The 23,330-nt window shown below is 45.1% G+C and overlaps 1 protein-coding gene across 1 annotated transcript in view; it reads left to right on the top strand.

The window, feature by feature from the left end:
• Window positions 1-22,170, top strand: part of LOC108800438 (SRSF protein kinase 3-like) — an 81,308-nt gene extending 59,138 nt beyond the window's left edge. Inside the window, exons 5-7 of the mRNA XM_018572423.1 lie at window positions 7,866-7,935; window positions 18,552-18,644; window positions 21,822-22,170. Of these exons, the coding sequence (XP_018427925.1) occupies window positions 7,866-7,935; window positions 18,552-18,644; window positions 21,822-22,006 (348 nt within the window). The 3' untranslated portion in view covers window positions 22,007-22,170. The remainder of the gene's footprint in view (window positions 1-7,865; window positions 7,936-18,551; window positions 18,645-21,821) is intronic.
• Window positions 22,171-23,330: the final 1,160 nt, after the last annotated feature.

The following is a 23,330-nucleotide window of genomic DNA, read 5'->3' on the forward strand; positions in this document are numbered from 1 at the left end:
GGGGACATCTCGGATCCCCAGCCAAAAAGGCTGTAGCACCGTAAACTCCCAGAATATGTGGAACAGGGAACCTGCCGCTCGTAAACATATCCAGCAAAGTGGGGAAGTGGATGAGTACATCTTATGTAGCATAGTCGGTACTTTGTACCATCCGGTCAGCAATTTATATATCCAGATTCCTGTATCCTGCTCGAGATCGACGATTTATGGGCAAAGGGCAGAATTCTGAGCCTCTGAGCGGGCGTGAATTGTATTGCCAAGTCTGATTCCCAAAGTTGGAGGAATCTGGGTGGTGTACGATCCGACCAGTCATTGAGCAGTGATACCATGGTTCGCAGTGCGTGTTGAAGCGGTTCCGCATTGAGGCAGGCTTGTTCGAACTGGGCGAGTGATCTAGAAATGTGTGATAGATCCTTAATGGAGCACTGTGGCATTTTTGATGATTTTGTCAAAGTGACACGAAACAGCCTGTTCGCCAGAAGAGCCTTTTTAGAGGTTTGGTCAGTCAAGCAGCACTTACACCAAAGCACCCTGCACATGACTACCAAAGTTACACTGATGTGAGACACATCATGGAATCTAGTGCCACATGACACAGGCACTTGTACCTTCAGTTCCATCAACTTGGTGACATGCAGTAATGCCTTTTTCTCAATCTGGTCCTGAGCGAACAGCTTGTAGCAACCTGGGGCCATCTGGGATACCACAGCCAAGGCCAAAACAGGCCAGAATTAAGATTCGAAGTAGTGAGTGCACACATAGATCATTAAACAATGAGAAATCATCAATGGGCAGTCATAATGAGTGTTGTTTTTCGTAAAAGATGGGCAGATGAAGGGTTATCCCCCTTCTTAGAGAAAGTCTCCACAAAGGTATATAGGACTATTTGTGAAGGGTAAAAATCCTTTACAAGTCATCTCCAATCTTTCAGAAAAATACCTTTGCAGAATGGTTAGGCTTGTAGAAACTAGAAACTCAGGGCAGCCACCCTTCTAGGAGACTGCCTTCTGGCAGATGGGAACCTTAGGGTCTGTAGCTTGAATTAAACTAGAAACTGCCTCCTTCTGTTGGTACAGAGGAGCTGACTGTTCCTTCTTGCATTTGTAGTTCTCTATAGCTGGTGGTATTTTGCATTGCTGTATAATTTATTGCTGGGACTTGCAGTTTTGTATACAGTGGCAGAACTACCAGGGTCACAGCGGTCGCAGCTGCAACTGGGCCCTAGCATTCCACCACTTGGGGGGGCCCAAACAGGAGGAAGGGAGCCATGGTAATCGCTGACAATGTCAGTTACCAGACCCCCCTTCCTCCAGTCTGGGGTCCTCCATCCTTCACATTGGGCCTGGACCCTGTGTATTACAAGCTCCACAGTAATGAAACACATTAATGTGCAGTGTGTGGGTGCATCACAGACTCAAGAGCAATAAAACTTACAGTAATGTGCAGTGTGGAAGGCAGACCCATTTTAATGACAGTAATGTGACAAAAATGGTGTTTAGCAGAGCATCCATTCCTGCACACAAAAGTGTCAGGATGTGGGGAAAAAAAGACACAATTGTTTTTATACATATTAGACAACTGCAACGTAATTTATTATTACAATATTCTGTAAGCAACACTGTATTTTCTGGCAGTGCCCCTCCCTAGACTCTGGATCTGTCCTGACCCGAATCAGAGTCAGAGTAGAAAATGGATGATGGGAGGGGGATCTGCCTGTGATTAGACTGTGAAGGGGCTCTTAACCAATTAAGACATACACCATTCTGCTATACCATTATGGCCAATGAGAGGTGAAGTAAATAGCATTGATTATGTTGTTACAATGACATGTGGAAGTACGTTGGGTATATTAGGCAGCAAGTGAAAATTGTGTCCCTGAAGTTGATGTGCTGGAAGCAGAAACAATGGGCAAGTGTAAGGATTTGAGCGACTTTCACAAGGGCCAAATTGTGATGGCTAGACGACTGGGTAAGAGCAACTCCAAAAATTGCAGCTCTTGTTGGATGTTCCAGTCTGCAGTGGACCGGACCTACCAAAAGTGGCCCAAGGATGGAAAACCAGTGAACAGGATCATGGCCAGCCAAGGCTCATTAATGCACGTGGGGAGCAAAGGCTGGCCCAGGTAATATGATTCAATAAAGGAGCTACTGTAGCTCAAATTGCTAAAAAAGTTGATTCTGGTTCCGAGAGGAAAGTGTCTGAACACACACGGTTTGTTGCGTATTGGAACTGTGTAGCCGCAGACAGGTCAGAGTGCCCCTGCTGACCTGTCAGGGTGCCTACAATAGCATTAGAACTGGACCACAGAGCAATGGAAGAACGTGGCCTGGTCTGATTAATCTGCTGGGAAACCTTGAGTACTGCAATTCCTGTGGATGTTATTTTAACATGTACTACCCGTTCCTGACTAAATACACCACTTAATTGAAAGGTATTCCCTGATGGCAGTGGCCTCTTTCAGCAGGACAATGAGCCCTGCCACCAGGGCCGGACTGGGACAAAAAATAGGCCCGGGCATTTTAGACCGAGCAGCCCCATCACATGACCCCCGAAGGCCCCACCCCATCACAATCTGGGGGCGGAAGTAAACATAGAAGCCCAATCGGGGCTGGCCTAACGACCGCCTAATTACGGGGGACAATAAATATATACACACACATGATAGACTCTATAGGTGGCACATACTGTACTGGCTCTATAGGGGACAAGCAGGTATAGGGTAAATAAGCAGGAAACTCTGAAAATTAAAATATTATAATAATATTACCACCCATATAAATTAAGATTACCCATTTCTACAGTGGTGTTACTGAGCATTTGTTGCCTCCAGACCTGGCAAAGATGGTTAGTGGTCTTTGACTGGCACAGCTTGCCCTCAAATGCCCATAGGGGGACTGTTCAGTTGATGCCTAGCAAACCTAATACAATTAATTGGGTTTCCAAGACTGGAAGTGAAAAAGGAGTGAGTGGTGTCAGCCTTGCTGCTGTACTCTTGATCAGTAGTACAAGAAGCAGTTCACCAGCCTCCTAGCACCCTCAGCTGTGCCACGTACCACCCCCGGGGACATGTACCCCCCGCAGAGCCTGCAGTCCGAGCTGGAGCAGGAGCAGCTCGAGCACCACCAACAGTTCCTCCTCACACCCCGCCTACTGCCATCTCATAGCCTAGCCCTGTGTTTACTCAGTCTGGCCCCTGCATCCTCCCATTCTGGCCCTTGTGTCCCTGTATCCCCCCTGTGTATCTCCTCATTTTGGACCCTGTAATTCTCTGTTTCCCCTGTGTGTGTCCAGCAGTGGTGGTGGTGCTCCAGTCCCTCTTCAGTGTCTGATAGTGATTTCCCGCCCCCTCCTCAAATCACTTTCTCCGGGATTCCGGTGTTCTGTGACTTCTTTTCAGTCAGTGTACAAAAACAAAAAAAACCCATAGGTGTCAACTTAAGTGCATTTAGCATGTATCCACGTGTGCTTAATGCAATGGAAGGTGTAAACTCAGCCTGAGTTACTGCTGGAAAGTATATATAGTACTGACACTATTTTTCCTTTATCCTTGTTTTTTTTTTTTTTTGCATGTTTGTAGGAAATAACATTCTTTAGACACAGATATAGGATACTGCCTCTGGGCCGGTTCACACCACAAATAGTGCATTCCAGAACTGTCAGCCTCTGGAACGCACTGTATCGCAACTGCCGGCTCCCTGCGTTCAGGGGCGGGAGAGGGGAGGGGCAGTGCATTGAAGTCAATGGCACCGCAGCCACGCCCCCCGCCTGCAGTGCAATCGCCCGCACCCGAATGTGTGACAGATCAGTGACTGCAAAAACGCAGGCAGCCCCCTCCCGCCCCTGAACACAGGGAGCCGGCTGGGTTGCGATACAGTGCATTTTAGAGGCTAACTGACCGCTCTGGAACGCACTGTTTGTGGTGTGAATCGGCCCTCCAGTGTCTGTTTGCTGCAGGCAGCATAGTTTACTGACTGATCGCTGCAAGCAAACAGTTTACAAGACAACATTGTAAAATTATGCATAAGCCGAATCCGGCCATAGACGCTAGAATGTCAGACTAGACATGAATTGGACTCTAGACTTACTAACGGGCGGGAATCTGGACTTAGTAACGGGCCGGACTCTGGACTTAGTAACGGGCCGGACTCTGGACTTGAGTATCTGAGGCTCTCTATGGTGGGCTCTGCAGGGTCTCAGGTGGGCTGGTCAGGGTCCCTTTTTCCTGCACCTCCTCTTACCTGCCGCTGCTGGGACCCGGCCTCCTCCACCACTGGACCGGTGCTGCTGGGGCCCTGCCTCCTCCACCACCGGACTGGTGCTGCTGGGATCCTGGCCTCCTCCGCCGCCTGGACCGGCCGCCTCCACCTCCTCTCTTGTCACCTCTGGCATGCCACCCCTTGTATGGCTGATACACATGTAAGGGGCCAGGGCCCCTCAGGTGGCCCGGCCCCTCACATGTGTATCGGTCGTACCCCCCTGATGACCAGGGTACACAGCAATGAAATGGAGTGCGCTATGTTCCGGCCATGTAAACTGACACCTTTATTACATACATAATGGCACCTAGGTATGTTTCATTAAGATGTGTGAGGCTAAAAGATACCTGCTACCACAAGGGAGCTGGTCCTCCAGAACTCCGTGTTCTGTGATCTTCTTTCACAGCGCGGTGTCCTGTACAATCCTCTGGCTAAGTCTCATGTCGGCTGGTGATGGGGGTGGGGCAGCTCTGCTCTGTGTTGTGCTTGGCCGCTCTGTGCTCTCTCATCAGTGGAGCTGTCTAGGGATGTCCCGATGCCACTTTTTCAGGCCCAAGTACAAGTACTTCCCCTCATGTACTTGCCGATACCAATTACCAATACTTTTTCTTAAAGGGACAGGTAGCTGTCAGAGCCAGCCATCGGACATAGCGGGCAGGGCTGAGCTGGCCCGAACACAACCAGGGTGATTGTGTGCCCGGTGTGCCCTATGGCCAGTCCAGCCCTGCCTGCCACAATGCAAAAATGGTAGAGAATGGTTTGAGAAACACAAAAATGAATTTGAGGTGTTGACTTTATTGGAAATGCAACAGCATATATATGATTGTATCACTTGTGAAATTATGTCCTTTGAGCTGTAGTGCAATGATAGTCTCTATGCTTATGTATACTTATCTATGATATATACAGGGAGTTCTCTCTGTATGCTGTAAATTCTGAATTCTGATATAATGTTCTTCTAAGCAAGTAAAACTTAATTCAGCATTCCTCAAGATCTCAGTGATTTATCTGAACACATAACCAACAGACTTGACCTTCAAATTCTCCAGATCTCTATCCAATCGAGTATCTGTGGGATGTGCTGGAAAAACAAGTCCGATTCATGACTTACAGGACTTAAAGGATCTGCTACTAACATCTTGGTGCCACATAACACAGCATACCTTCAGAGGTCTAGTGGAGTCCATCCGTTTCACAGGTCAGGGCTGTTTTGGTGGCAAACGGGGGAGCTACTCAATATTGTCATATTGATGGTCATATTGTTATGGCTGATTTGTATATATCGTTCTATACCAGATGAAAATGACTCTATAGTGAGACAGCTAGCCACATGTACACCTGAAGGCTCCAGGGTGGGTTTATATGAAGGTGCAAATGAGCTCAAAAGAGGGCTCGCAGGCAGAGTGGGTCTGCCGGTACAATGTCAAACGTAAGGTTGCAGGCAGCACAAACCAGTCGCACAGGCAGCAAAGAAGCTCTGCGTGTGAGAGTTACTAGCATCAGTAAGGCAGATGCTACACCTGTGCCCAGCAAAATAGTGGCTTATTCACAAATGGCTGCAGGCCTGCCCTCTTAAGGTGCCCATACACTTTACAATTATCTGCAGATTTTCTGTGGTCAGATGGAAAAAGTGCAACAGATTGGCCCAGGTGGAGATTACCCAATCCACACAGTTAAGGTGACATTAAACCCATACATTTTTTTTTAACATAAACCAATACTGTAATGCATGGTAGTTTCCCTTCTCTTTGCTGCTCTTCCTTTTAAATTCTCATGCTGGTGGAGAACTTCCCTTTGCAGCTGAGTGCCTCTTCCTGTAGTGCTGGCTCAGGTTGTGAACCTACACACAGACACCATGTATCCATTTCAGAGACAAGGCAGTCTGCTGCAAAACAGAAGTTCTGCCCAGCATGAGAAGAGATACGGATTTAAAAAGGAAGAGCAGCAAAGAGAAGGGAAACAACCATAGATTACAGTAAGGGACACATTACAGTATTGTTTTATGTTAAAAAATCTGAGGGTTTAATGTCACCTTAAGTGTAGATGGAGGAATCTGTTGCACCTTTTCCATCTGACCACAGAAAATCTGCAGATAAATTGTAAGGTGTATGGCCAGCTTTACCTGGAGGATTACAGGGGCAGTCAGCCAGCAGAGAACAGTACAACAGTCACCCACATCAAGTAGGAAATGTGGCTACAAGAAAAAAGCCCAGGAAGAGAGGCCCTGCAGTGAGGGCAAAATTACATTAGGTAAAATATCGACCTAAGGCACGATTAAGCTGTGGCAGCAATGCAGTCGTATTAAAGTAGTTAAAAATTAAAAGGGCCAATGGAAAATAGAATAAAGGACAGCTACGGTCTCAAAAAAAAACCCCAGGGACCAGCAAAAAAAAACAAATTGAGCAGTCTACTTCACAAATGAGGTGAGCCATCCTGGGGATCAGGGTCCAGGGCTCTGAAACCTGGATAAAGGTGCCCATACACTGCACGATTCTCGTACGAGAATCGCGGGAAATCCCGCGATCGTACGAGAATCGTGCAGTGTATAGAAGGCGTGCGACCATTTCTACTGTACGGTCGCACGTCTTCCATCGAACCAGCATGTTTGAAAACCCGCCGGGAATCGTACGATTCTCGGCGAGTTGGTGGCCTGCTGGTTCGACAACTGCCGAACGGGCCGGTGTGCGCACGCGCACACTGCCCGTTTGCAGTCAGCGTAAGCCTGCCCCTCATTACAGTCATCGCAAGCCCGCCCCTCAGGGGGTGTGGCTTGCGATGATCGAGAGTGCGATCTGCCCGTCCAAGATGGGCAGATCGTACGTTTTTTAATCCCTTTACAACCATCGTAAGACTAAGGTCTTGCGATGGTTGTACAGTGTATGGCCACCTTAAGGCATCCACTGGTAATAGACAGACTTGGTGATCTGACATGCAGCTCAAGCACTGTCCAGGAATGTGAAGGGAATCAGGTGCAGGATTGGAATACCTGATTTTTAGACTATTATAAAGGTGGCCATACACTGTACAACCATCGCAAGACCTTAGTCTTGCGAAGGTTGTAAAGGGATTAAAAAAACATACGATACTTTTTTTAATCCATTTACAACCATCGCAAGACTAAGGTCTTGCGATGGTTGTAAAGTGTATGGCCACCTTTCGACTGCTCTAAATGATTGACTGGAGGGACTTCCAGAATACAGATAAGGTATGAAACTTTCAGCAGAGGGTTGATTAAAGAAATTCCACATAATAGTCTTTTTTTAGCAGGACTGGGGAAGTACATCCTATCATCTCAGGGAACATAGCTAAATTGGGCTCTATAACATTTATGGGAAATACCCACTAGAAGAAGCTGTCCCCTTTCATTTTAACAAAAATGTGTGTCCAACATATCTTGTGCTGGGACACACACACACACTGCTCACCTAATCTACGGTGCTGTGTCCTTTAAAGAACGATAGAGGAAATTAGTTATGGAAAGGCATTGCAGCCTAATGCTTCCCAGTGAAATGGCTCTTGCCACTATATCTCAAGTAAAGTTGTATAGCTAGCCTTTTACAACTACTTTATCCCAATAATATTGTAATAACTGTTTTGTTTCACTTGAAGGCCTTTGAGCTGGCAACAGGAGATTACTTGTTTGAGCCTCACTCAGGTGAAGAATACACACGTGATGAAGGTATGTCAGTAGCAATAACAGATAAGTTTTACTTTATAACTACTTAGGCCTTTTTGTGTTTAAGAAGTCACAGATTTGAGTGGTTCTGAATGATCTGTTTTAGTTTCAGTAGGCATACATTTTTCCCCTATTACAGCTGATATTTTACATAGTTACATAATATATAAGGTTGAATAAAGACACAGGTCCATCATTTTAGCATAAGTGGATTTTCTTTATCCAGATGCATTTTGCATTTAAGTTACTTTTCATCTATAGTAGTATATTGGGTGACCTGACTACTCTCTAAAGATGTTATATGTCAGGAACTAACTGGCTGTTAAAGGTTACCTGCTTCCCACTTCTCTGGTACAGTTTGCTGCTGGGTGCTGGTGTGGTCTGCCAGCTGTGTTCTCTTGTGGGGGCTTCTGTTTCATGCCGTGCTTCTTCCTGTCCTCCCAGGGTCTTACTGCTTGCATGTTCTAGCCTCTCTGCTGGCTCCTGCAGTCCTTTCTTGCTTTCACAGCACTCCAGGCCTCTTCTTTAGTGCCCTGGCACACGTGGCCTATTGTATTATACAGCTTGCTATTGCTAGGGATTGTGTGTGTGTGTAATCTTGGTTTCCTGTTATCCTCTTTTTTTCATGTTGACCTCATTATTTCCTGCTAGTTCCCCCATCTTTGCCAAGCTCTTTTATTCTTGGTTTGGTCTTCTGTTTTTTTTGGACCTTTAGTTCCTGTACGTTTGTAGTCTGCTTAGACTTTGTTCCTACCTTTGCTTGATATCTCTGATCCTGCTGACAACTACCTGTGACCGGTTGAACTGCTTGGATCTGATTGCTTGCTTAGACTGACCTTACTAGTACTCTGCCTACCCGGATCTTGGCTTTGTTATTGAATACATCTCTGCCTTGCCTTCTCTGCATTTGCAGTAGTTAAATATTTGTCTCAGCAATATTCAAGGAAGTATAGACATTTACACAAAATAAGACAAAAAACGAAAAAAAAAGAGAGAAGGTGCAAAGATCTTGAAAAATAAAATCAACCTTTAATATGAACAATTAAAAGAACAATGTATGCACCTACATGTACCAAGGAGAAAAGGTTCAGTGTACGAGGCCGAGTATGGAAAGTATAAGCTATACCCTATTGCTCCTACAAACCATAGGGAAACCCTCAGACAAAGTCTACTTTTACGCTTTTGGCTTCTCCTTTTTTGTAATGTTAGGAGGGGTTGTGAGGGGTGAGAGGTTTGCATTGTATGTTAAAGTAGAGCTATTGGGAGAGTAAACTGTACTCTTCCCAATATTTAAGCTAGGGTGTGACACTGCAGCTGTCACTTGCCGTCTCTATTGCTTAACAACTGAGCGATCACAAACTGCTGATTGCTCAGCTCACTGCTTCTCCTGGCAAAGAGTGACTGACCCCGCAGGTATTCCTCCCATTCTCTGTTCCTCCAGCGCTTATTGAAGGGACAGACAGGGGAGGAGATGGGAAGAGCTGGCTGTGGCTCTAGAGTCAAAGCCAGCTGTCAATCAGGTAGTGGGGTGGATCTCAACAATATTGTCGGCTGCAGCAGAGGTCTGCGCTATCAGCATATAGCTGGCAGTAGCCCACTATATGCTGACTTTGGGAACACATAGCAAACATATAGAGGGGTTTTCTCAAATTTGACTGCAAAAGTGAGAATACACTTTAAGGAAAGCTGGTGTAAGGATCCCATCTATTTCCTCTCTAGGAAACCCCCACACTTTAAGTAAGCCAGTTTTTAGAAACCACTTGGAGATTATAGACTTTTCCTTCTTGTTGATTTAGCTTGGCCTTCATTATTTGAATTGATCAAATTTAGAGCTTCCTGTTTATGAAATGTTACAGTGGCAAATGTTCTACCTTTACTAACAGGCTTACAGCCTTTTTTCATTTGTTGGGGCATCATTAGATATGTTCATAAGTGTTATATATTGGTTCTCCGCTTTTAATCGCCTGCTTTTAACAGCAGGCGATTGCTGTTAATGTACAAGCAATTTGGCCGCCGTTGGCTTCCCCGGGTACCGCTGCCCCGTGTGGCACCCGGGAGCGGCTCGGCGGGCCTCCCCGCAATGATCGGAGAGAGATTTAGCGGCTTCCAGCCGTTGATCTCTCCTGCGATCACTGGACCCGGAAGTGATGTGTATTATATCACTTCCGATGTCACTTTTACAGTCTCCGGCTCTTAGAGCCAGAAGATGAAGCTGAGGAAGCAGATCTCTGCTTCCTCAGCTTCTTTGGGGTCTAAAAGACCCCTGATGTCTCCATAAAGAGGACCTGCCGCACCCTATCTGCTATTACATAGGGGGCTTGTTATCCCTCTATGTAATAACAATAATGTTACTGTAAAAAAAAAATAGTGTTTAAAAATTCTAAAAATTAAAGTAACATAAAAGAAAAATTTAAAAAATTTTACAACATTTTTAAGTATGCGCCCCCAACGTGCACGCACATACACACGCAAACACGCGTCGTTACACCTTCTTGCCCTATTTTCCAAATTTTCAGGGTTACTAGCGGTATGGTTTTCCTTGAAAGCCAAAAAGCTCAATTTTAGTCTCATCTGACCAAAGTACCTTCTTCCATCCGTTTTGGGAGTCTCCCACGTGCCTTTTAGTGAACAGCAAATGTGTTGCAGTTACTTTTTTCTGGCCACTGTTCCATGAAGGCCAGCTCTTTAGAGTGTATGGCTTAAAGTAGTCCTATGGGGGGCGTGGACGAATGCAGTGGAAGATGGCCACATAGAGAAAGAGCTCCGATCCCGTTTCCACTGCAGGGCATAGCAACACAGCACGAGAGGACGCTAGCACCGGCTCTTTTCTTCCCACATCATCGCCTGCCACCCGGGACCAATATGAGCAAGCGGAAGCATAGAGGAAAACCGAGGAAACTGTCAGATTTCTTCAAATCTGTGGGCCCGCATGGACGTCCGAAAGATGGCGCCGTACTGTCCCGCGCAGCGGTATTACACTCCTCTGTCCCCGCGAATGGCTCCACACATCCGCCCGAAGCGACCACGGCAACCCCAGATTACATCTCAGACAGTGCTGAATCCTCCACCCAGGGAAGCCCTGAGAAGCCTAAATCTAAGAAGGCTACTCTTTTATGTCAAAAATAATCTAAATATGCATATAAGGGACGACATCACGTCAAATAGTGGGGAGGACGTGGAATCCTTATGGCCGGAACTGGACATGACGGACGATCGTCGCAAACTAATTGTGGGTATTTGTTATAAACCACCAAATATAGGGGAGGAGGGGGAGGCTCATCTACAGTCTGAAATAGAAATAGCTGGGAGGGAGGGCAATGAAGTCGTGATGGGCGACTTCAATTACCCGGACATAAATTGGGCAAATGGAACCTCAAGTTCAACAAAGGCGGGCCACTTTCTGAACATGTTGCGTGACAATTTCATGGACCAGATGGTGGAGGTCCCAACTAGGAAAAATGTCATCCTAGATTTAATCATTACTAATAAAGCGGAGTTAATTGAGGATATTGTTATTGGGGAGACACTGGGACATAGTGATCACAATGTGATTACTTTCTATATTGGATACAGGAAAGGGAAGCAGGCTGGTAGGACAAGAACCCTTAATTTCAGAAGGGCTAACTTTGATAAACTGCGCCACCTAGTGGGGGACATCAAATGGGAAAACTTATTTCACCAACTGAACTCGGACCAAAAGTGGGAATGTTTTAAAAACACCTTACATATTGCCATTGCCAAATGCATACCGTTGGGTAATAAAAGTAAAAGATCACAAACAAAACCTGTATGGCTTAATAAAACTGTAAAGCATCACATAAAGGAAAAGCGAGTGGCATTTATAAATTATAAGATGGAGGCGACGGCATTGTCGTTCGTTAACTACAAAGAATGTAATAAAAGATGCAAACTAGCAATACGCGCAGCTAAAATAGAGTGCAAAATGCATATTGCCACATATTGTTAAAAAAAAACAAAAAAATTTGACCAATATATAAACAGTAAAAAGGGGAGAAAGGAGCAACTCCGAACTCCAGAGCAAAGGAGGTAAGCAGAAACCCTTCCTCCTCTATTGCTGACATTGCTGATGATAATGATGACCATAGAGAACCGCTTGATGCATATCCTACGTCTAATCAGCCAGTGATAGACACCACGCTGAAGGACATGCTTCTATCTTTTCGCAATACTCTACATAATGACTTTACCTCCCTCATTCAAAAGCTTACAGTAGAACTGAGCAATTTGGGAGATAGAGTTGATTTCATGGAAAACAAAATGGGCGACTATGCAGAAGCCCACAATGAACTTGTGGATGCCCATAAGTCTAGAGCAGCCGAGGTCCCCCGCCTCAAAGATAAAATGGCGGATATTGAGGACCGCGCTAGACGAAACAATATCAAACTGAGAGGAGTGCCGGAGTCAGTGTCTTCATCTGATCTTAGAGGTTATGTTCAAACTATGCTCAGCACCCTCTTTCCCTCCTTGCAAAGCTTTGAATTGATAGTGGATAGAGCACACCGCCTACCGAAACCATCTTACTTCCCAGACAAACTGCCCAGGGACATCATTGCACGCATTCATTTTTTCCACGTGAAGGAGCAGCTTATGTCCCTAGCACGCTCCACATCTCCACTACCAGCCCCCTATTCACAATCACAAGTGACGCTGTACAATGATCTTTCTCAAGCAACAATACAGGAACGGAAAGCCTTACACCCTATAACCAAAGCTCTCCGTAATCACAATGTAGCATACAAATGGGGTTTCCCTACTAAGCTTAACGTATCTCAGAATGGCAAATTGCACGCTATAACTGATGTGAAGGCGGGATTTCAACTGCTTCAAACTTGGGGCCTCCTCACTACCCCAAATATAGATCCCACTTGAAGCCATACACAAAGGCGTACTACTAGAGCTTTATGCCCCCTCTACCAGTTATGTTGACTATCCTCAAAAATGACTGGCCCTGACTAATACCGTACCATTGGAGCCTCTCTCTGCCCCTCAAATCGTGTTGGATATTATTTCCTCACTACCTCGGGAGTCCCAAGTTAAGGTCTCTTCGAGTTTGTTTTGTTTACAGTTCCTGTTTTTCCTTTCCTGATTTTACCTCTCCCCACACCCTGGAGCTATGGCTTCTCAATCTACGCCCACTGCGTGGTGGCGCACCATACCTACCGCTACATGTATCGACAAACCCACATCACATCATCTCTACTATCGAGACTTACCCATGCCTTTGGCTCCTCCAAAAAACACTCGTATTCATAATATCTCCTGGTCAGACCATGCCCCGATTACCCTTGACATTGCAGGTCAAGGCCGTTCATCGACCACTCCATTATGGCAGCAATACATCCCTGTTCTCTTCCCCGTACCACTGTTGAAGGAATATTTTCAGCTCAACGGACATTCAACAAAAGACCCCTTCATATTGTGCGATGCTCATAAAGCATTCATTAGAGGGCTATTGATTCAGTTAGGCGCCAGGGAAAAGAGAAAAAGGACGCAGCAGTTTGACGCTTTAACAATCCGCATTAGAGAACTAGAAAAGGCTCATAAACAAACTCTTGATCAGTGCACTCTCGATACAATAACAAGTAACAAGAGGAGGGGGAAAGACAACAAACAGGGGAAATCAGCAGCACAAGGGACAATGAATAGAACAGGAGAAGGCTGGTCTTGTTACATGTGGGGACCAGGAACAGGAAACATCACAGTGTCATTCTGCAAACGTGTATAGCTCGAGGAAATAAGCCCAGTGTAATGTTCACAGTAGAAAGATTGTAGTAGCGTTATGCAGTGGTATAGATATCAGGAACCAGACTTCGGCCTAGTTGCGCCCTGACTTATTTTTTACAGATATACCATGACCTGGATAAATGAGAACCTTCACAGACACTTTCCTTGTAAAAGTGTGACTTCAGCTCCAGTGCCCACTAAAGGCATTACATGAAGGAGAAGGTTGACTTCACCCAACAATACAGTGACAGGTGCATATGGGCATCATTCTCTTGCTGTCACTTGAGACCTGCCTTCCCATCACATACTACAAGTAACTCGCAGTTACTCTTCTTGAGACTCTGTAACTCCTCCCAAGGATAAAGGGATTTGGGTTTGGATGCCTGTTTCATCTAACCCCAGGTTGTTGTAGTCATCACTAGTGGTTTTCTGCATCTCCTGTCTTCTCTTCTGCCTTCTCTTTCTTCTCTGACTTTTTCTGCTTACATTCATCTGGTCTGGCCTTAATCTTATCTGCTGCCCTGACAGGTTTTATTTTAGGCTTCTCTTGCTCCCCCAACTAATTCAAGAGATTAGTGGCCGCATTAATTTTGCTGTTTTATTCCAGGCTTCCCAGCCAAGACAGTCAAGGGGCCCTAAGATTAAATGTGCAGACTTCATCAGCTTAGAGTGCACAGTAGACGTGAAGGGTGCCATATTTTGACCCATCCATTCTGGAATATTGTTTTGGTTAGTTATAGAACCAATCTCATGTAACCTAATACCTTCACATATCATTCTCCACAAAAAGGTACACACAGCCCACCATAGACCCTGCATAGCCACCTGAGAGTCCCAACAGCCCACCATAGAACCTGAACAGCCCACCTAAAATTCCCCACAGCCCACCATAAAACCTTCACAGCCCACCCTATACCCCTCATAGCCCACCATTGACCCAGCATAGCCCACCTGAGAGTCGACACAGCCCACCCTAGACCCCGCATAGCCACCTAAGGGTCCGCCCAGTTGAGAGTCTGCACAGCCCACCATAGATCATGCATAGCCCACCTAAGAGTCCGCACAGCCCACTATAGAACTTGCACAGCCCACCTGAGAGTCCACACATCCCACCATAGGACCCCACACAGCCCACCATAGACCCAGCATAGCCCACCTGAAAGTCCACACAGCCCACCATAGAACTTGCATAGCCACCAGAGAGTCTGCTGAGCTTGCCTGAGATTCTGCACAGCCCACCATAGAACCTGCACAGCCCACCTGAGAGTCCACACAATCCACCATAGACCCCCACATAGCCACCTGAGAGTCCACACAGCCCACCATAGAACCTGCATAGACCACCCGGGAGTCTTCACAGCCCACCATAGAACCTGCACAGTCTACCTGAGAGTCCGCAAATCCCACCATAGAACCTGCACAACCACCGTAGAGAATGCATAGTCCTCTATAGCCGATTTTCATTTTGCATTGCTGAATAATGTATCGCTGGGAATAGTAGTCTTCTATAGCTTGTGATATTCTGCATTGTTGTATAGTGATTTGTAGTCACTTTACAGCTTGAGTCAATGGCAGAATTACCAGGGGGCACTACCATGGGTGAGTACTAAAAGTATCGGTACTCGTATTCGGTCTGGAAAAAATTATATTAATTTCAAACTGCAACTATTACTTTAAAAAAACCAAGACAGAGGGGTCTATTCACTAAGCTGCCGTAGGCAGCCGAGTGAATGACCGACCTGAAGTGAAGTGAGCCAAACACTGTTCGGCTATTCACTTCAGGCTGGTACGGCTTATTTCAGCCGTACATCGGCTGAAATCAGCCGTACATCGGCTTGCTTCGTGTGGCTTCGGGTTGGCCGAAAATGCTCAGCATGTTCGGCCGACCCGAAGTGCAGAAGGAGTTCGACTCAGCCGATCCAACATCTGGATCGGCTGAGCCGAACCTCCGGCAGGCTACTCACTGCTGTACGGGCTATTCTTAAAGATGCCGAACAGCAGTGAGTGAATAGCCGAATGCAGCTGAGCGGCATTCGGCTGGGCTGTTCTGCTCGGTACCTCAGAGGTACCGAGCAGAACAGAAAAATAGTGAAAAAAGTTTTTAAAAAGTATATAGAAAACGATTGTGCGGAGCTAGCAGTGAGAGCTAGCTCCGCCCAATAGTTTCCTATTGTCCGGCGGGTCTGCTGCTGTAAAAAAAAGAAGAAAAAAAAACTCTCCCGGCCGCCAAGATGAGAAACACTGCTATGTCTTTTTTTTCTTTATTCTGACACGAGCGATGTCAGAATAGAAAAAAAAAAAAATTCCCATTGAAAAGCATTGGTACAGCCAATTGCAATATTGCAGCTATTGCAATAGCCAATAGTAAACTAGCATTGTACCCGCCCTCTGCCGATGGACCTGATGGAGAACTGCAGCAGAGGGCGGGTACAATGCCAGTTTACTATTGGCTATTGCAAATTGAAATAGCCAATAGTAATGTAACAATGCTTTTAAAAAAAAGCCCAGAAGCAGGCATTGGCCGGCCGCTCGGCCAGCTTCGGCTTTCAGCATGGCTCAGCCGAGCCGATGCGTATGCGTTCGGCTCGACTAAGCCGTTCGGCCATGTTCGGGAGCTGTACGGGCCTGGGGCCGAAGCTAGCCGAAGCATTGGCCAAAGCTATGGCCAGATCCTTCGGCAGCTTCGTGAATAGACCCCAGACAGTTTTTAAAAGACACTTAATTAAAAGAATCTAACCACAGGGATCCAGGGTATCTGTTGGTATCGCTAGTGTACCAACATGGAAAGCATCCAAAGATTGTACTTCCAATAGCCACCAATTTAAGTGGGACACTCGGAGGGTTATTCACACTTCGGCTCACTTCGGCCGCCGGAGCCCTACGGTTCAGCCAAACCGATGGGCTGCTGTACGGGCTATTCACAAAAGCTGAGCTGAACACATACGATTCGGCTTGGCTGAGTCAAAGTCACAGGCTGAAGCGGGGAGAAAAGTCTGCCCGCAACTGACAACATCTGGGCAGAGCCAGCTGTAATGTCATGGCTGCCTCCGCCCAGTTGTTGTCATTCAATGACAGCCCAGCATCCTCAAGTTATTTCAGGACACTGGGCTGTCATTAAGTGACAACAACTGTGACGTCACAGCCGACTCTGCCCATTTGTTTTGATTTGTCCGGGACCTGCGGGAAGACAGTGACAGGTGGCGGACAAATGTAACAGTTGGGCGGAGCTAGCAGTGATGTCACCACCAGCTCCGCCTGATCACTTATATTTTGCTGACATCTATCAAAATGCCATTTGCGCCGGGTGTGCGTCGCGTGCTGTCAGGTCGGCGGGCGTCAGGTTTTTTTCTTATTTCAATGAGTTGTCATCGTCGTTGACAACAATGGACGTCTAGATTGACCCTCAATTTAGATAGTTGGATCAATTTTTGGTCATTTTTTTTTAAAAAAGAAGTCAAATATTTTAGTTGTTTTTTTTTTCAATTAAAGGATTTTTTACAAATGTCTGGCCTCTTTATTTACACTTTATTTAACCTTTCAGTGAATGAGTAAGGGTAATGCCCCCTGCCCACTGTTTACAATCACCTGCCGGCTGTGGAATCTAGCCAGCAAATGAATGGGGTTGCAGAGGGTTGCTTGAGAGTTACTATTAACTATCAAGCAGCCAGAAACTACAGTTATCCGGCATCTACCAATCCCTATGGGTGCTACATAACTGGGAGTTTACTGTATACACAATTGTTACTTAGCTTTTGAATAGGGACTTGTATCAGTTATTATGGTTGATGCATTCTTCTGCAATGTTTAAGATGGAGTTTCTTGCTTGGTCAGGGAGCACAGGCTTGGTTGCTCACTTTACTTTCCATCCTGGAGCTCTGCTTGTTCTCCACAAACACATGGCTGTGTGATCTGATTTCCTGCCACCATCACTTCCTGTTTAACAAGCCCTTTTGAAGTAGCTAGGCAAGTAAATTAGCATGTAAAAAGAAGAAGCCCAGCTACTGACTGAAACTCACTGGAAACGCAATTAAACCTTTAACTTAAAAATGGTAGCCATAATTGATATTCCACACTTGTTACAAAAAAATCACTAAAATGGGCAAAGCAACACATAGTAGACACCTGAGTACCAATGTACACATAAGAAACCTAGACAGGTGGCCGCCAAAGGTATAGCATGCCGCAGCAATGGTCATCTAGTAATAACAAAAAACAACCCTTGCATTATATGTGTTAGACCTGTAATTTGAATTCTTTAAATGTGGTGACATCATTACTCACCAGAAATTAAAATATCCTTGTTTCAGTGGCCCCCTGGCAGGTGACACAGGATCACCTGAGGCATGCTAAGTGACAGTAGGTCTTCACCAGAGCTCCTGAAGGTGGAGATGGGCCATAGCCCATAGTTTGCTTTGCTGCCACTTCAACGCCAGGAGCTTAAATACTCTTTTGGTACAGGAAGGCCTGGTAGGGATTCTGCACATACCATTGGAAGGACTGTCTTGGAGTCTGGGCATACCGTTTGAATAACCGGCTGGGACTAGCTGAGAAGCTGCTATATCAATCAGCAGGTGAGGTCAGGGGATGTCCAAAATTGCCAGACAAGTGCAACAGCCAGGAACAAGAAGACTGCATGTTTATGGAGCTTTATTGGAACAGAAAAGCCTTGCATGTTATTAGAACTACAGGTAACACAATAGCCTTGCATGTTTGCAGAACTAAAAGTACTAGATCAGCTGCAGAGCTGATCTGTGAGAATATTTAATTAGAAATATTATATGTTTGCATATTACTTCTGTAGCTTGGATATAAATAAATATGTTAACTTGAAAACTAAGTAAGATATGCTGCTGTATAAACCTTGTTTATTCCAGATCACATTGCACACATCATTGAGCTTCTTGAAGATATCCCTCCACACTTTGCACTGTCAGGCCGTTACTCCCGAGAGTATTTTACACGTAGAGGTAAGTCAATGGACCATCAAGGTATTCTTTCAGATCTAAAATATGTTTGCTTAACTTACTAGTCATACCTACATTATTAGTTTACTTATGCAGGAACTTGTTATGTTTGGACTTCTGGCAACAGAGCTACTTTAATAATAGGGGCAAGTGGGGCAGGTGCCCCAAGTCCACCTCTCCAGGGGGGCCCCCATGCTAGTATATAAGCGCTGTCTCCGCTACCATCTCGCAGAGGACAGCTTGAAACTAAGCCTGGTTCCCTGGCTGCTTAGCTATAGCAAGCTGTAGCATGGAAGGCCTTTTTTTGTGACTGCCAGACAGTTTTAGAAAGTAAAATGGTTCTCATATACACGATATTGCCAAATGTATTGGGACACCCCTCCAAATCATTGCATTTAGGTGATCCAATCACCTCCATGGCCACAGGTGTATAAAATCAAGCACCTAGGCATGCAGACTGCTTCTACAAATATTTGTGAAAGAATGGGTCGCTCTCAGGAGCTCAGTGAATTCAAGCGTGGTACCGTGATAGGTTATCACCTGTGCAATAAGTTCATCCGTGAAATGTCCTTGCTACTAAATATTCCACAGTCAACTGTTAGCGGTATTATAACAAAGTGGAAGCAACTGGGAACAACAGGAACTCAGCCACAAAGTGGTAGGCCACATAAAATGACAGAGCAGGGTCAGGGCATGCTGAAGTGCACAGTGTGCAGAAGTCGCCAACTGTCTGCAGAGTCAATAGGTACAGACCTCCAAACTTCGTGTGGCCTTCAGATTGGCACAACAACAGTGCGTAGAGAGCTTCATGGAATGGGTTTCCATCGCCGAGCCGCTGCATCCAAGCCTTACATCACCAAGTACAATGCAAAGTGTCAGATGCAGTGGTGTGAAGCACGCTGCCACTGGATTTTAGACGTTTTCTCTGGAGTGACGAATCACGCTTCTCTGTCTGGCAATCCGATGGACGTGTCTGGGTTTGGCGGTTGCCAGGAGAATGGTACTTACCTGACTGCATTTTGCCAAGTGTAAAGTTTGGTAGAGGGGGGATTATGGTGTGGGGTTGTTTTTCAGTTGTTGGGCTTGGCCTCTTAGTTCCAGTGAAGGGAACTCTTAAGGCATCAGCATACCAAGACATTTTGGACAATTTCATGCTTAACTTTGTGGGAACAGTTTGGTGATGGTCCTTTCCTGTTCCAACTTGACTGCGCACCAGTGCACAAAGCAAGGTCCATAAAGACATGAATGAGTGAGTTTGGGGTGGAGGAACTTGACTGGCCCGCACAGAGTCCTAAAATCAACCCGATAGAACACGTTTGGAATGAATTAGAGCGGAGACTGCGAGCCAGGCCTTCTCGTCCAACATCAGTACCTGACCTCACAAATGCGCTTCTGGAAGAATGGTTAAACATTCCCATAGACACACTCCTAAACCTTGTGGACAGCCTTCCCAGAAGAGTTGAAGCTGTTATAGCTGCAAAGGGCGGGCCAACTCAATATTAAGACTGGGACTAAGACTGGGATGCCATTAAAGTTCATGTGCGTGTAAAGGCAGGCGTCCCAATACTTTTGGCAAGATAGTGTATGTGTTTAATCTGTGTCTTTAGCATTTTGCCTGGAGTTCAACTTTAAATGGTCTTAGGGCGCTTCCATTGTGAAATCTTTGCACCTCAGTACACAGGTTTGCAATTACAAGGGGGTGCTTTGTTATCTGTTGGAATTTTTTAAATTTTCTTTATAGAGAATGCAGCATTCATATGTTAAAAACCCTTGAGCCTAATTATTTTGCTCTAGCTAAGGTATTAGTGTCAGCATTTGTATTCCCCACCCCACTCAGTCCATCATACACATGCTATAAATGCTTACAGCTTCATTGTCACTCCTGAGTTATTTCCTGTATGGCCCTGTCTAGTGCAACACAGCTTTTGAAAGGGAAACATCCTGACTAGGTCATGTGCCTAGTGCGCACTCACTCAGTGGCCTTGTTTATTTCTATGGATGGCCTGTACTCATGGTAGCCCCCACCCATGCAGTGTTTGGAGAGACCTTTTATAGGAATGAATGGCACATCTGCATGTGTGCACTAGGCACAAGATGTATTTGTTGCAAAGTTTGCCGGACAGAGCTGTACAGTGAAGAACTTGGGAGCGGGGATCAAAGTAAGCATTTTAGTATGCTGGCAGCACACTAAAATGGGGTGGTGGTGTATTTGGAAGACTATTTCACTACAGTACAAGTAAAGTTGGTCTTAAGGTTATGGAGAGGATTGGATTAAGTGTTAGGACATGGTTAAGTGTTAATTTTTCAGGGCCAGGTGTCAGGTTTGTGTTGGGGGGGTTGTTAAGTGGTAAGGGGTTAAGATTTTACAGTTAGTTTAAGCATTGGCATGTAGACTATAATAGAGTTATTTATTGGAATCATCTTAAGTGTTGGAGATATGTTTTTACATACAGTATACAGTAAAATGCCCATTACCTGGCATCCACGGGAATTGGTAGATTCTGGATAAATGTAGTTTCTGGTTGCTTGAGAGTTACTTTTAAAAATAGGTTTAACTAATGCTATACCCCATTCTGTACCATACCATAACATAATCTCTTTATTGACTTCATATTAATATTGAAATAAAGTAATTGAAGAAAATTAAGTCAAACAGACACACTTAGCATTAGTGCTGCAATACAGGTGCTCTAATACAGGTGATGTATTGCTGTGTGCACCGTGGCTGCCTGACATTAGGACTGGAGAGCTACAGTATATTGTAATCTATGGACAATACAGTGCAGCATAGGGAGTGATGACTAGGTGGCACTTGTTCACAGAAGATCCAAGTCCACAGGATAATAAAGCACTTTTCACAGACGATCATCAGAAACTTTTTCCCAGGATAATACAGCACTTTGCACAGATCGTTCAGACACTAATTTCAAGGTTATTACAGCACTTTTCGGCCTGCCTACCTTCCCATGCTGCAAAGCCCTCTCTCCCTCTCCTAGAAGTTCACAGAACAGTGAGTGCACAGTGGATTTTTTTTTTGCCGGTTAGATTAGAGCTCCGGTGAGTTGAATACAAGATAACAGAGAGTTTACTGTATATAGTTTTCACATTTTGCTTATTTTATATGTATCTCAAGTTGTATGACAACATATGATTTAACCATGTTCTCATTCATTTCCACAGGGGAGCTTCGGCATATACACAACCTAAAACACTGGGGCCTGTTTGATATCTTGGTGGAGAAGTATGAGTGGTCATTGGAAGAAGCCACTCAGTTTTCAGACTTTCTATTGCCTATGTTAGAGTTTATTCCAGAAAAAAGGGCCACAGCCACTCAGTGCCTGCAGCACCCCTGGCTTAACTCCTAACTGTAACCATGTGTTTACTTTATCGGTGTCAAAGCTAATAACTATTGGCGAGCAACAATGTCATAAAGAGAACTGCTTCTAGAGATGTTACTACTGTTTCAATTATTTTATATGACTTACAGTTAGTGGGTATGAGTGAGGAATATCGTATGAACTCAAACAAAAGGAAGCTCCATTTATTTACCTTTGGTTCATCATCCTTCACAGCAACAGTATAATTCGTTGAATGTTATTGTAAGTGAGATGAAATATGTAGACTGTAAAATTTGGCATGAATGAAATGGTCTTCAATCTTTCACATAACCTTTACAAGACTCTCTGCTTCTAAACGAAACAGCAGTTCAGATTTTAAAGTAATGAGACATATTTTACAGATTTATTTAAAAAGGATTGTGCCGTGGTTATGTGCAAATTGCAATAACCAGTGGCAAACAAATTTCTTCTTCTTCCTAATTTGACTATAACCAAAATTTTATTGGTAGCTGCCTGTTTCTTCCCTCTAAACATATTCAATGCATTTTACTTTGCCATACTGAACAAATTATATAATCATTTCAGGATGACATAAAGGGGATGTAGAGGAGCAAACCTGATTTCCTTTTTTTCCTATGTCACCGTTTATTTAATGGTCCCCTGCTGAGCACTTCTTCCTCTAAGTCCTGTATGTGCTGCTGTCAGTGCTTTGGCCCAGATTAGACTTCTGTTGAGCCATCTCAATAACACTCTGGCTGAGGAAGTTTTGGCTATGGCACCTGGAGTTGTGAATGCCTATCATAAGATCTGAACCTAAACAGGCCCCTGTAATTGGGTTGCTGAGGAAGATCAGAATTGTACCTTTTGCCCTTTTCCTTAAAGAAGAACTCCAGGTTTAGGAAAATTAACCCTTGCAGTGGAGCTAAGCTACCCATGCACTGCAAGGGTTAACTGCTTGTTTTATTCTAGGAGCAAAATAAAAAAGATATACTCACCTGAACCTCGGCCCTGCAGCAGTGACGGCTCACCTCTCTCCTCCTCCACTCTAACTGTGGTACGCCCCTCAGAGTCCTCATGTCTAACAGACCTGTATTAGATGTGATGATGTCATCAAGACTTAGATCTCTGGAGCCTGGGGGTAGAAGAGGCTGCATGGACCAGTCTAGCAGCCAGACGGGATCGAGGATCAGGTGATTATATCTTTTTTGTTTGCACCCCTAGACCAAAACAAGCTATTTAAACCTTGCAATGGGGAGGGGGGTAGACCCACTGCAGGGCTTATCTTTCAAAAAAAATCTTGGAGTTCCTCTTTAATAGTAAACAAAACCTGCGCTAATGGAAACACAGAACA

Source organism: Nanorana parkeri, unplaced genomic scaffold, assembly GCF_000935625.1.
Source record: "Nanorana parkeri isolate BGI_ZX_2015 unplaced genomic scaffold, ASM93562v1 scaffold2025, whole genome shotgun sequence".
Taxonomy (NCBI): Eukaryota; Metazoa; Chordata; class Amphibia; order Anura; family Dicroglossidae; genus Nanorana; species Nanorana parkeri.